At 40.9% G+C, this 15549-nt stretch overlaps 1 protein-coding gene across 1 annotated transcript in view; it reads right to left on the minus strand.

The window, feature by feature from the left end:
- Nucleotides 1-15549, minus strand: part of Ust (uronyl 2-sulfotransferase) — a 267481-nt gene that overhangs the window by 152363 nt on the left and 99569 nt on the right. Inside the window, exon 2 of the mRNA XM_076859656.2 lies at nucleotides 6442-6485. Within this exon, the coding sequence (XP_076715771.1) occupies nucleotides 6442-6485 (44 nt within the window). The remainder of the gene's footprint in view (nucleotides 1-6441; nucleotides 6486-15549) is intronic.

Raw genomic sequence — 15549 nt, forward strand, 5'->3', positions numbered from 1 at the left:
TGGGTCACTGGGGATGTGCCTTTGAAGTATATATTTTGTCTGAGGTAGGAGAGTCTCTCTCTGCTTCCTGGTGCCATTTCCTGAGAGTCTTTCCTCCACCACACTCTTCTGCCATGATGATGTACCACATTTTGGACCCAGAGCAATGGAGCTGGCTGTCTGTGGACTGAGACCTCTGAAACCATGAGCCTCAAAATAAACTTTTCCTACTCTAAAACTATTCTTGCCTAGCTTTTTGGTTACAGCAGCAAGAAAGCTGACTAATAGAACACCTCCACATCAGACTCTTTGACCTGGTTAGTTCCTCCTACTCAGCCTCCATGACTCTCTCCTAGAGAAGAGTCAGGATGAGTGTTCTGTGTTCAACTTGTGCTCATTCTCACAAAAGCACCCAGCAGCCCACTTAGGCATCATAAGTTTATAAGTCCACACTTCCCATTGGACTCTAAACTCCTTGCAGGCAGTGATTGTGACTTCTATAGTCTTATGCTCCCAGCACTTAACACGGAGCCGAATACAAACTTGGTACATGGTAAACGCTTGACTGAATGAAGCTATCTGTATAGGCCCATTTAGACCTCAACATGCATCACCATAGAACCCTGTGCTCTCAAAGTCTTTGATTCCATTAAACCTTATGATGCAATTAGATAATATACAGGTTACTGTATATTAGATGATACAGGTTACTTTCAACTATTTGTGCATCTTCCTGATCTTTTGGACAAACTAGGTACTCAATGAATTAATACTAAAGGGGAATTAGCTTCCGGGCAATGTGTAACAGGGACTGAGCCTTACCAAGCAACTATAACTGCTGGTCACGGTTAGACACTATACAATTAATTACCACTGAATTAATATCAGCACTTTTCACTCGATTGCAGAATGCTTGCTCAGCATTAAACTATAATGTATTGCTCAGCAATAAATTATACACCCTCTTCTAATGAGCCTATTTTAAAATAGAATTTTGAATACTAATACTATCCAGCACATTAAATAGATAAAGAATAGGTCTGATTTTATATATAAAAATTCTTTTTACACAAAATTATAAAGGTATAAAATATAACTTAACTTTCAATATATGATCAGGATCCACTAGACCCAATTTTTAACTTATCAGGTTTTTTGAGCAGTTCTAATTATTTGTAAAGTTATGGATTAATACTCCATAACTTTACTTTTGTAGTATCTACAAAAAAAGAGAAAGAAAATATACTTTTTTTTTAAACTAAAGAGAATAAAACTCATCTACCTTGCAATTACCACCCTAAAATAAAAATCTAAGATCCATTAATGAGATCTTAGTGATTTTAATTTTTCTTAATTTTAACACTGCTATTTCAGAAATAATTACCCATCCATTATATATCAATTATTCTCAGGTGCTTTAAAAATACTAAAATAATAGAAAAGTAGAAGAATGATGGAATGTCAGGATAGTACCTACTATCCAAAACAATGGTTACTGATGATATAAATGTTCTATTTGTGTTGTCCAAGGACACATATGGAGAATTAGAAATGTGACTAATGCAACTGAGAAGTTGAATTTTTATCTTTTAAATTTTAATTAGTTTGAATATAACTATCCTCATGAGTCTCACGGCTACTGTAGTCAATGGTGTAGGCCCATGGGATGGATTCAGTGGTAAAATAAACTGTCACTGTTACATCACCCTTTACATTTCCTATTGCATGAGTCAAGTATTGCATTGTCTTTCCAGAAGATGAAAACAAAGACTGGAGATAGCTTCTTTATGTTTTCTTTTTTCCAGGACCTCATGCATGTGAAGCAAGTGTCCTACCACTAAACTACCCAGCCTGCCTCTTTGTAGTTTTCAACTTATACTAAGGAGAGAATTTGGAATTTTTTATACCTACGTGTAATGACAAAGAAAAGAAAACTGAGGAGGCAGAGGGGTTTCTCAAGCACTAGAAGAATCAGAGGTGAATGCAAAGAGTCAGAGAGTACTCAAGATTCTGCTACCTCTGCACCTGATAGTGAATGTGAAACTTTGCACTGAATCCTAATGACATCTTAGATTAAACCTCTCAAACTCAAGAATCAATGAGTGGACCATATATTCATAAGAACAGAAAGAAAATACAATATTCTTATGTAGTCTATGAATCAAGAGGAAGGACTTTGTCAAATGCTATTTTGTGTACAGAAATGGGGCCTATCCTGTTTTGCTAAATAACATGGAACAGTATTCTGTCATCTGGGATATTTGGAAATCAAAATTTACATTATATGCTGTTTGAAAAATGGAAAAATGCCAAAGGCAGGTATTTATACAAAGGTGATTTAAAAGAAAAAGGTAAAGCACAAATCAACTCATTTTTGAAAGTTAAAAACTGTCTACCGAATTCAAACAGTAAATGCTGTCTTTTTTGCTGGGAAACTGAGGATTAAGTTTGTGTATGTATTAATCAGTGTACTAGGTTCTTATTTAAAGGTGTAAAACTCCAGAAATACGGTAAAAAATATTATTGTATTTCTACTTAAATTTATCATCTTGAAATGGTTAAAGCGTGGAGACTGGAGCTACTCAGCTCTGGGCTGGAATCCCAAATCCAATCCTTAGTGCATGACCTTCAGCAAATTAGTACCCTCCCTAAGATCCAGTTCCCTCATCTGTAAAATAAGGATTAAAAAATTACTTCCTGTTTTATAGAGAGTAAATTTTGCATGCAAAGTGCTTAGCATAGTGCTTGGCACATAGGAAAAGATATAAATCAGCTATGGATAGTGATTTTATTATCCTCCAGTTGCTTAGAACAGCTCTCCTTACATATCAGATTTGGGAACCTTACATATGTGAAATGATAACCACATCTTATTTACGCCCACTGAACTTCTCATTGCTGATGCCTGCTGCTCCCACCAGGTATCCACATTCCAGGTAGAGTGAAGCTAAGGAGGGGAAGACACCAACCTGCTGCTTCAGGGGCTTTTAATCTTTAACTTGACTCTCTTACCCCTGGAAAGGGATTTTTCTGATTTCTAGATTGAGGAGGCATTACTTTAATAAATTCAAACCTGCAGAAAACACTATAGCCTTCCGGGTTTTTTTTTTTTTTTTCTGTAGACATAAACATGTATGCGTATAATTTTACAAAAAGTGCTATCATACCATAGTTTCTTTTTCACACCTGAGTGTGTATTCAAGAATATCTTTCTATTTCATTCACTAGAGATCTCCGTGGCCATTCTCACTAGGGCTCCAACCTTAAGCTACACAGTGGTAGTAAAAAGTGGTAGCCAGAGGAAAACATTAACCTCTACCTTTCAATAACAGCTTTGCTCAAAACCTGAGGCAAGCTGTGAGGTCCAAATGGATTTCAAAAACAAGTGAAAATCAGAGGTGTTTTGTGTTTTTCCTTATGAAAACACGGAGAGAATGAGGACCCCCGGGCCTAGTCCACGCTGTGTGGCACACCCCATTCCCTAAATGGCTGTTACTTGTGGAATGTGAAACTTGTGAAATTGAACTTTTAATAAAATGAGAACTTGCTGTAACCTCAGTATATTTTCAGGGTTTTAAACTCTTATTTTATCTAGAGCACAACTCTTTTGAGTCTTGGCATCAAAAAGTTATTTCTGAGTGCTAAACAAATATGAAAAATATGGGTCTGGCGTGGGTCTGACTTTCCCCTGCCAGGATGGGTCCACTCCAGAAGCCAGACATGTGTGAGTCCTTATCCTCTGGATGCCACTGTGTCTCTGGATAAGCCAGTGATCTGCAGATCTAAATAACTAGGGCCCCACCCCAGGGGACACTCCAGGGACCTTTATCTGGAAGTCTGACCTCATCATTTTTGAGATTCAATTCCATCCTGCCAGAAGTCAGACCCATGGATAAAGAGATGGTCACATACCAATATTATTCCTACCCAGTTTTACATTCTTATTATGGCTTCTGCTTGAAAAGTCAGGAGTGTTTTTGCCACTCCACTCCTAGACAACAAGCAGATGGTTCTAGAGAAAAATCTCTGAAAAACTTCTGCTTGTCTAAAGAGATTATGTTCACAATTTTCAAACTTGGACAAGAGTTTACAAAACTGGCTTTACTCTGAACGTGGTCAAAAAGAATGAGATGCCACCTGATTGTTTTTGTGGATCACTGGGAACTTCAGCTGCGGAAGAGGAGTGAGCACACCAAACATCAAATCCAAACACTGACGACGCTGGCAGAGGGGCGGGCAGGACAGAAGTCCAGCTTTAGCAAGGCCAGCAGGCCTCCTGAAGAGATGGTCCAAGCTGGCCACCAAGAACAGAGTTCTAAAAGGCAAGTTCATATCAAATGAGCCTGAGTTTCTGACCAGGAAAAACCCTGCTTGACAAGCCTGGAGCCCAAGTAATATCTTGACAAGCCAATGAAGCAAACAGCTAATCCCCCTCCCTTGACATTGGTCAGGACAGTGAGTAGAGAAGGCAAGCTGACCTCCAGGGAGACAAAGGCAGTTAGTGGCGAGGAAACCCAGCAGAGCATCTGTACCCCTGCCCATCTTCCCTTCCTAGGTGGTTATTGACTAAAGAAAATAGTCTTCACTATAAGGACACTTAACAATGGTGAGTCACCATTATATTAATAAATAAAACCGTAGGTAATAAGCCATGTCACTCTTTCTGAGTTAATAATAGTGAAGCCAACACAGAAAATATCCAGGGAAGTGGTTTTCTCTCTATTCGTGGCCTTTAGGGCAGCAATTCTCAAATGCGGCCCCTTGACCCACAGCATCAGCCTCATCTGGGAGTCTGTCAGAAATGCCAGTTCTCAGGTCCTGCCCCAGATTGACTCAATCAGAACTCTGGGGGTGGTGCCCAATAATCTGAATTTTAATAAGCCTCCAGGTGATTCTGATACAAGTCAAGTTTGAGAATACTAGCCTAGTGCAAAAAACCTGGAACAGGAGCCAGGAAAACTAATTCAGATTCCAGCTCTGGATTCCACTGTCCAGTTCAATGAGGTTCAATGAAGAACCATAACATGCCTCTCTATGTCTTGAGGCTCAAGCCAGGATGTGAGGATGCACATTAGACTTAGACCTTACAGTCCTCTACGTTCTTTTGCTCCTCTAGGAGAGGAGCTATTTTTATTGTTGTTGCTTCTTATTTTCATTTCTAGGGTCTCTGGCATCATAAGCACTCAATAAAGCATGCAGTAGGTCAAATGGTAGGGCTGTTCATGAATTTGATAAATAATACTGTCCAATTGATCAATAAAGTTAACAACACCCCAGTCACATAAGCACTAGCTACTTCTGATTTATTACACGTCAGTGCTGAATACTCCCCATACATCAGCTCATCTGATCCTTTCTGATATCCTTCGCTGGGTAGTATATTTAGCCCTACTCTGCACTTGAGAATCTGAGGCTCAAAATGTTGAGAATTTCACCCACTGTAATACAGCTAGAAAATGGCAAGCCCATGCTGCATTCAGAAATATCTGCTCCCAAAGCCCATGCTTATAAGTAAAGAGGCTTAAAAGGCCACTGAGATTGGTGGCTCATCGTTTTCTCATCACGAACTTATAACTGCACTTTGTCGGCATCTCCTTCAGTGTTCAAAGACTAGGAAAACCAAGGACTGGTAAACTAGGTGTCACTGGCCAGACACAGAATTCTTAACGTAAGACTGACTGATAAAGGGTTGCCAACGTTTTGTCAAGGGCATTCCCCTGGCCCAAGGACTGATCGACTATTGTCAACATTCCCAACAAGGAAAATAAAAATGATGTCAAAAAAATACAAAGGACAGAAGTTCAGAATAAAAGAGAGTACATTGCATTACATAGATTTTCTCATCCACAATGATTACTGTGTTGTTCTCGTCTTTCAGTAGAATGACATTTGGTTTTCATTGAGCTCAAGAAAATAGAGTGTGGTGGAAAAACTACACTAAAAGACTGTTCTGCCCCTTAAAAGTCAAACAGAACTGCTTATAGGAAGAAACAAAGTGGGCATGCAGGCCAGACCAGGGCAGCCGTGGGAGGGCACTGGCTGGGCCTTGTACAGAGTATCCTATCCCAGGCAGGCCAGGGAGAAGGGGACAGAAGTGAGTCTGGCACCAGGCCCAAAGGAGTGGGAGGCAGGGCTGTGAACAACTTCATGGGCCAGCCAGGGCAAATGAGGTGACGGCCAATAGGAGAAGCTGGCTAAGGTCTAAAGCCAGTTGGTGGCTCCAGTGTTTGGGCAGATCCAGCTCTCCAAGTAAGGGAGTAATGGCTCTCCCTCCATGTCACATGACTATCTTCATGCTTGTCCCTTTCCTCTGCATTAGAGGTTGAAGATTTATTTGTCATTCATCATCCACTATTTTCTTGCGAATGCTCCGGGACTAGAGGGCATCTGGTTGGGGTGAATGGGGGTCCAGGAGCTACTAAAATCAGAAGCTCTAAGTACTGACAAAGGAAAAGACCTTACCTTACTAGGAGGTGGTCCATGGTCATCCAAGTAAGTGGAATTTCCTAGAAAATAAAGAAGAAGAATGTTGACGGGTCATTTTTTTTTTTTTGAAAACTCCAAAAGATTAATGCAAAGTCAGTGAAAATAAGCATTATATATATATTTCTATTCAGACAACAGTGCCAAAGACAAATGGGTAATTCATCCATCAGTTTGGCTAGACTTTGCTTATGTTATTGACATGCCTCCTGGCTGTCAAGACCTGTAGCCAGCCTTCTGGTCCCTGCTGAGAAGCAGCAACACTTCTAGGCTGCAGAGGCCCGCAGCCCGTGCAGACCCCACCTGCCAGCAGAAGCAGTGAATTGAGCTTCAGCCCAAAACTCCAGTTTCATTATGATGCTTGGTTAACAGTTTTGGCAGTAACAAATATTCTACCCACATGGGTGTGCATTCACACAAACTCACACCTGAAGAGTCATGCACCACCACTGTTTCACACCCAATACTTGTTGAGATTCCCTCGGACCACTGGTTCTCAGCCTTTAGTATGAATCAGAATTACCTGCAGGAATTGATAAGACACAGATGTCTTGGCCTGTCCCCAAAGTTATGATTCGGTAGTTTTGATAACTTGCATTTCTAACCATCAGTCAAGTGATGTAGGCGTCCCTGATCCCGGAAACATACATTGAGAACACCTCCACTGTTTCATCAGTCGCCTTGACGTTGTCAATTTCTCTTTATCTTTTCAGTCCAGTTTGACTGGTTTTCACTAAAAGCCACCTACTGGTATGTGTGTTTTCAGACAGTGTGGCTGTTGTCTCCTGATGAATAAATAGAAGACTCAGGAGGGCTTGGAAGGGAATCAAGATTTATTGAGTTTATTTTTTTTAAAGTATTAGGTACTCTGTTAAGTGCTTTCCAGATATTCCTTCATCTAATTCAAATATCAGAGATGGGTTAGAATTCTCGAAAACAGAGGTCTGGAGAAAATCAGTAAGTTACTCTAGTTACAAGAGTAATTAACCTGCAGGGAGGAGAAGACTGGTTTTTCCAGAGGTGTTTGGGCATCGGCCCATCTGAAAAGCATACCGAAAGGTTTGACATCTCAGGCTTCCATGCAGCCCAGGAACTGCAGATGCTACCATCTGGTGACACTGGATCACATGGGGAAGCCAATGATGCAATCAGTCTAATAGGAGACTCCTGTGAGTCCAGGAAAATAATCTTCACCAGAACCTACTTCTGAAACACAGTGTAGAAGCTATTGGAAAAACAAGAATACTTAGAGAAGAAGAGACTTGGGGGTATGATAAATGCCCTAGTTTGAATAGATGAAAGGTGCTTTTGAAAATAAAGATTAAAAGTGACTTAGAAAACTGGAAGAAAAAAAAAAGAGAGAGGGGGAAGCAAAGCTTAAGCCAGGGACAGTAAAACTGGGGAAATGTATCCAAACATAATAAATAAGAGGGGTTTGGCTTATACATTTTTCCACACTGAGTCAACATGCAGCCTTTCTTTGTAGTCTTCTGATTTGTAACACACTTATTTCCACGGGGACAGTACTCTAACTAGCTAGTCGCATATCGTAAAAGGATAACAGGGTCCAATTTTTATGTGCAAGTTGCAAACCCTGCCATACTCATGATTAGGCTTGTTTCAGGAACCTTTTAAATGTGAATGTGATTAACCATTTGTTAGCTCTTAATTACTGCACTGAACTCCATGGGGAACACACGTAAGTAGAAAGATCTATATCAGACCTAATAAAAAAGATGTGCATAAAAATGGTTGCTGACATCTAGAGAACTATTTAGGATTATTTCACAATAGTATAGCCGGTATGACTGCAGAGAGTTCCCATCTGCTCCTCATGAGGATGTGCCTTCCCCAGAGAAAAGCGAGAAATCCCAACATGCTCCAGCATGTTCTCCAGGTATCATTTCAAGGATCAAAGAGAGCTCCAACAACAAAACACTCCTAAAATGCTAGAGGCTTCCACAGAACCAACATTTCTAAACACCCCTTAAAGGGATTCATTCAACTGATTGATCACTAACCCAAACTCCAGATGAGGCACCCCAACACCTTAGCACCTCAGATTAGATGTCTAAAGACATCTCACTTTTCATACATCCAAAAAAGAAAACTTCATATGCTCCAATTACATTCCCCAAATCCCTGTCTTCCTTATTGGCTTGTCAATTTGTCCTTTCCTCCACCTCATACTTACCCACCCAGTCACAGGTCCTAATGGCTTGGCCTTCAAGTTATTTCTCAAATCTGAACATTTCTCATCAGCCGCTCTAAGCCATCCAGTAGAGTCCCTGTATCTCTTTATTTATCCCTACTTTCTTCCTTTACTTGAATAGCAACAAGAGTTGTGTTTTTAAAAAATATTTTTTAGTTGTAGATGGACACAATATCTTTATTTATTTATCTTTATGTGGTGCTGAGGATCGAACCCAGGGCCTCACACGTTAGGCGAGCACTCTCCCACTGAGCCACAACCCCAGCCCGCAACAAGAGTTTTAAACCTTGTAACTTAGAACATGTTAGTGGTCTGCTTTGAAAAAAATGTGTTTCTAAGACCCTCACCATGGTCTGTGATGCCATACATGACCCAGGCCCTGTGTCCTATCACCATTAGCCTCAACTGCCTTTTCTCTGCTCCAGAATGCACCAAGCTGCGGTCAGCTAGGGGCCTTTTGAACTGTCTCTAGAAAAGCTCTTCCCCACGCCTTCCATTCAGGCTCAGTTCAGATGTTTTCTCTGAACAGCCCCATTTTATAATAGTACGTTTATTTACTTAGTCCCTTATTGTCTGTCTCTTCCAACTAGAGTACAAGCTCCCTCAGGGCAGGGACTTGCCTACTGTGCTCAATGCCTCAACTCCTAGAACAGAGCCCTTCAAGAACGTGGTATGTAGTCAGTATTGGCTTAAAGAATGAAATACTACTTAATTCACTTTCCATACTTGACATCTTGGCTATGGACTGTAAGAAATTAATTATCACCTGCACATTAGCCTTAGTTATTCATTAGTCATATGGTTTGCAATGTTTTCAACAAGTGAACAGAAAATACTAAGCATGGGGTCTGGGCGAGAAGCACCATCTTGGAGAGGAAGAAGACGTGCACAAATCTGCCTCATAATTCACCCCCTTATAACTCAATGCTATGACAACGACCACATGACACTGAGTCATTTTCTTATCCTCTATTTCTTTTTGGATAACTGAAGATAATGATGGCACCCAGCTGGTAGATATGGTGTGGGATTAAATAAAATTATGCACAAGTAGCACTAAACCCAGGACCAGAGACAAAGTAAGCCCTAGACAGAGGTTAGCATTGTGATTGTGAATGTCCAACCTCTATGGAGTTACAATGTCCAGTTTGTAAAGCCTCAACACAGTGTGAACATGAACCTCCCATCTTATAACTTTCATTAATAAGCAAAACTGACCCCACTGGTGTAGGCCTAGGTCCTACGGCACACCTTTGGACTCAACATACTGTTAAATCCTTTGTCAATGATACCCTCTTGTATTGAATGTCTTTTTTTTTTTTTTTGTAAGGACTTTGACTTAGGGGCCATCTTAACACTGATTCTATACTAAATGATTTCTTTGGGTTGATGAGCAATACATATTGGGCAGAGTTAAACATACCTCAAAATTGAGAGGCGGCAATAAGCCTAACAAAGATGCTAAACATTGGCAGAGCACATTAGGGCTGGCTGGCATTTACTAGTTTTCCTAACCTCCTTATTAAACATCCTCTCCTCTATTTAGTCACGATTTACAGGGTACCTCCTGCTATGTAGAAAGACCTAGAAACCAAATGAGAATTGGAATTCTTATCATTGCTACTGGACCATACATTAACCTTTTTTGAGTGCTTACTATTTGCCAAGTACTTCATAAGGACTGTTTTACCTAAGCCAGGTTCAGTGGTGCACACCCATAATCCCAGTGAATCCACAGACTGGGACGGGAAGATCTGCAAGTTCAAGGCCAGTCTCAGCAAATTTAGTGAGAATCTCTGCAACTTAGCAATACTCTATCTCAAAATAAAAAATAAAAAGGGCTGGAGATGTAGCTCAGTGGTAAAGTGCCCCTGGGTTCAGTTTCCAGGACATGTTAAAGAAAACTGTTTTATCCAAATTTCACAAGGATCCCACAAGGTGATATATGTTAAAAGCATCTCACCCAGGCCACACAATCAGCAAAGAACACAGCAGAATTCAAACCCAAATAGTATGACTACCACTGATATGCTTCGATCAGGACAATACAAAAATACCCTAAGATACTTCATTATTTTCTTACCTCTCTCTCCCTCCCTTTTTTATAGACAATTTCATCATCAGCTGTTATGACCCAGGAATGAATCAGTCCTACTTAACACCTCTCTCTGCACACAGGAAGGAACGGGGCTCACCAGTGTTGGCACTTGGACCCTGGGCCCGCAATCTTACCAGCAGATCATTGGTTATGTCCCTGCAATTTATCAGAACCTAGAGCCAGTAAATGCCTCTCACTGACAACAGAGGTTGTGAAAGGGGGACAAGTGTTTCCAAGGCCAGGGACAGCAAGCTTCTCCTCCCCTAAGGTGTAATTTTAGGACTTGATATTTCAGTTTTTTATCCTAGGAACTTAAGCTTTCATGGGACAAAGTCAACAAAATTGTCAGAATTTTTGAAATTGAAGTGGATAACTTCTTCACTCCAGAGATCAAAGGATGAGCTGTTATCAAAATGTGCTGCCATGAATAGGCTCCAAGGCTTCAAAGCAGCTCAGGCCGGTTTGCGGTTTGCCTCGCACAGGATTCTTGGCAAGAGTGTTGACTTGCAGGACAGGAAGATGACACCCATGTCCTCCAGGCATGGTGCTTAGGATCTGCACTGTGGAAAGGTAAGAACTGGTGGAGGAGGGCTTCTCTCCTGGCACCTTCTCCACGCGCCTGTGTGTGTCCACCGCCAGCAGCCCAGGATCGGCCCGGGATCGCAGGAGTGTGTTCTTATTTTCAGAGGCCTGGAGGAACACATTCTTACATTTCTTTCCAGAAAGTAACCTGCGCCTTTGGAATTCTGGCTCCAGCCTCTTTTTCGTGTCTTGGGTCCTTCCTTCAGGGATCAAGAATTACAGTATCTTGTCAAGCTAGAGAAAAAGGAATGGCACACCCCCCACATTCCCACTCCTTGCTGCATGGGCTTTTACAGGACCTGTCCTTTTAAGAAATTACTAGTGAGGGCTGGCATGGAGCTCGGCCTCTTACAGGAATTTATCCAGGCTGTTCAAGAAGGTGGAGGAGACAGGCTGTGGCTTCTGATTAGAAGCCACATGCCAGCACTGGGAACATGTTCTGTACCCTGATGATGGTGTGACGACACACACCTTAACGCTTACAGAACTACACAACAAACCCAGCAGCACTCTGGTAGTTTAACATGCTTTAAAAATGCCCTGATGAGGAGGTACGTGATCTCAGGCTTTGAAACCAGCAAAATTACAACACAATCCAAATCCCACGCTCTTCCTTCATGATGGAGACCTCCCGGGGAGGCTGTAAATAGAACACGAAAAATCATTCATAAACGTGCAAAGGTGCTAAACCCAAGTACATGGGAGTTACAGCTTGTGGGCGTGTAGTTTCCCTGAGCATCTTCACATGTTATCAAGGTCTCACTACTTCAACCATCTTACAAAGTATTTTTAGCAAAGATGCATTTCAAGAAACTCATGTGAAGCCTGATACTAGGAATTAGGAGGCCATGATTTGTGCCTTGGGCTCTGAAGATTTCTTGCTGTTTACTATATTTTACTCAGGTCTTCTTTGGCAGAACCAAAGGAGGGTAAGCATAATATGAAATAATATGAATATGAAAATCATATATACACCTAAACTGGTTACATATTGCTTTTTTTTTTTTTTGGTACCAGGGATTGAACCCAGGGGTGCTTAACCACTGAGCCACATATCCAGACCTTTTAATATTTTACTTAGAGACAAGATCTCACTAAGTTGCTTGGGGCCTTGCTGAGTTGCTGAGGCTGGCTTTGAACTTGTGATCCTTCTGCCTCAGCCTCCCTGTGCATTAGGATTACAGGTATGCAACACCATGCCTGGCACATCTTGCTTGTATAGCAGAGAATGCTTCACCTATTCTACAGATGTGCAAATACAAATCTGTAAACAGAGATAAGCTCATAGCTTATTGTAAGAAATACATGAAGTAAATCCATTCAATAAAAAATGCTCTGAACAATCCCTGCACACAGTAAGCACCTAATACATGTTCACTAGCAGCACTAATTGTGCTCCTAGGAATAACCGCAGCAGCAGCAGACAGGAGCCATCCCCACGACCTCTCTGTTTCCTACAGGGTTTTCATTCCTCACTGCACATTTCACTTGCCTGCAATGGTTTTGAGAAATGTCAATGCCAGTTCCCAGCCTTAACTATTCCAATTTAATTACGCTGGGATAAGGCCCAGGCATTTGGTATTTTTTAACTTCCTCAGGTAACTCTAATGTCTAGCCAGAGTGGAGAACCACTGAGCTCTGAAACACAAATTAATGCACTTCATAACTCAAGCCAAATCCAATTTTCCAGAAGTAAAAAAATAACACAGCTCATCCAAGCTTATCTTAATTTGGGGTCACTTCCATCATTTACGGTAGGAGATTTCTACACAAGGGTCACATCTCAGGACAAGACAGAACGCCTGGACACAGGGGAGGCTGACCCAGCAGTTCTGCTTAGCACCCTCTGCAGTGTGTGAGGAAATTGAAAAGGGCCAGGCTGGCTATAGGTTGCCTGGGAGGGCACTGGCAAAGGATACCTCCAGGCATAGAGCTTACCCCTTAAGCCACATGGATCACCAAAACCTTTCTAGGGCTCCAGAAATCTTAAGAATAATCTTCAGAGCTTATAGTTTCAGAAACTTATGTTTCCTGGAATCAATGTATTGTTCTGGTGAAGCTCTTGCTTTATGGGGCCAAACAAGAGGGTAGGTACACAATCCTCCATCGCCTGGGGTTTCCCCAGACGGCAAAGGCAAGAACCAGGACAACACCTGTTTCTTCAGTTCTAGAGACACTCATATATGATCCCATGAAGGAGTGTGCCCACAGGGTCTGAAAGTAAGAGGCCCCTGAAAATCTGAAGCAAAGACACTCTCTGCTCCCAGCTCAAAGACGTGTCTCCTCTTTCCAGGAGGTGGGACTGGGAGGGAGAGGAGGTGAGGGAGCCTGGGCATGAGCCTGATGCCTTACCCAGGTGAACCCAATAGAGACCAGCAAAACCATATGAAGAGGAAACTGCTAGAACCCAAAGAAGGATTCCTGAGTAGAGTGGTGAGGACGTTATGTAGCTCATTACCAACCATCACTCTTATTTTAGAGGGAGAGTGGAAAGGAGCCCAGGAGACTCCCTGAATGGACTAAGGAAGATCCTCCAACAGAATCGATGTGTCAAGGAACAGTAGAAGTGAAATCCAAAGACCAGATTCAGAGCTCAGACCTGCCCTTTAGTGGGGTGATCTTGGAAACATCACTCAGTGTCCCTGAGGCTAATGACTCCATTTGTCACATGAAGACATTAAGTCATAGGACTGTTAGGGAAATTAAATCCATTCAATGTAAATGTACATTTAACATCAAGTGTAAAATTGTAGGTTAGGTGTTTAAAGCACTGTGCAATGCCTGCCTGGCAAAGGGTAAATAATCAATGAACGGTTGCTAGTTCAATCATACACATTACCCAATCTTATCAGTTACATTTAATTTTATAATTGTATTTAAAACGAAGGAAGTCCTGAAGTCAGAGAGACAGTTTATATCATAAAGGACCAAGGTTAATATAAAATAATTTTTTTATATTTTCTATAACTTTCCACTATTATATATATATTATATATCTTCTAAAACGTACAAAAAGTTTTTCCCCCCCGAATTATTTGAACTATCTTTAGCATTGTGCAAATGAACTTTCAGGACCTGGGGGAATATAATTTATTCTTAACTCTGAAATCTTGCATTAGCAGATCTATTTCTGTCTGAAATGGTCCCTGAAGAATAAAAATGTTTTAATTTTCATTCCTCTTATAGAAACCATAACCATAATATGCATTAGTGTCGATGTCAAAAGAAAAAAAATCCGCCTCTACCCTGTGTCAATTTTCATGAAACACAAGCAATTCTTTTCAAAGTCTTTCCTCCATGGGTCCTTTTAAAATCAAAATCATAAGTGACTGAAATCCTTTCCTTTTTTCTGAAATTCAGGACAAGCCATCTCCCACAGGATTCTGGTTACCTAGCACACTATCTCATGGGGCTGCATGTCCGCCCTGGAGCCCAGGCCTCTGATAAGACACTATTAATGAAGGAGTCACTGTGGAGGCTGGCAGCACCCCCAACTTTGTCCTTGCCAAAAAAACTCTGCTAATGCCACACTTTCCACCACTAACCGTGGGTTGCATTTCTCTGAGAGGTAGCTGTCAGCACACACCAGTCCTCGTTAACAATGAGGAGTCTGTGTACTGAACGACGTTTCCAGGAGCTCCACTTCTTAAGATTAACATAGCCCCCAAAAACACTGTATGGAGGAAAACTGCTGGCACAGCTTTATTTAAGCTTTAATGAAATTATCTTCCACTGAATTAAAACAAATAGCTTTATTAACTATGGCTATTTAAACAGATTTACAAAAACATCTTTTAAAAAAAAATCTCACATGCTTACCTAGTCAATTAGCAAGGCAATGAGAACCTGAAAATACTTTCTTCATTCTAAATGTGAACAACAAGCATTCCAGACACTGAAAAATATATCCAAATTAAACTGCTATCAATTCTGGTTTAGAAAATAGCTCCCATTCCTAATTAAACTTAAAAGCAACTTAATGCTCATCCCTTTTATTTCCAGCTCAAAAACGCTGCCTTGTTGTATAACATATTACTTCTTTTCACTAAATCTGAATATCCATTTGGGGATATCAAAGGTAAATTTATAGAAGGAAATTATTTTAGGAATCAAATGATCAGTGCACTACTTCTATAATAACAACCTAAGTATAAATACATATTATTTCCAAATTTGCTCAGGAATTCGTTATAAT

The sequence above is a fragment of the Callospermophilus lateralis genome, chromosome 6, assembly GCF_048772815.1.
Source record: "Callospermophilus lateralis isolate mCalLat2 chromosome 6, mCalLat2.hap1, whole genome shotgun sequence".
NCBI lineage: Eukaryota > Metazoa > Chordata > Mammalia > Rodentia > Sciuridae > Callospermophilus > Callospermophilus lateralis.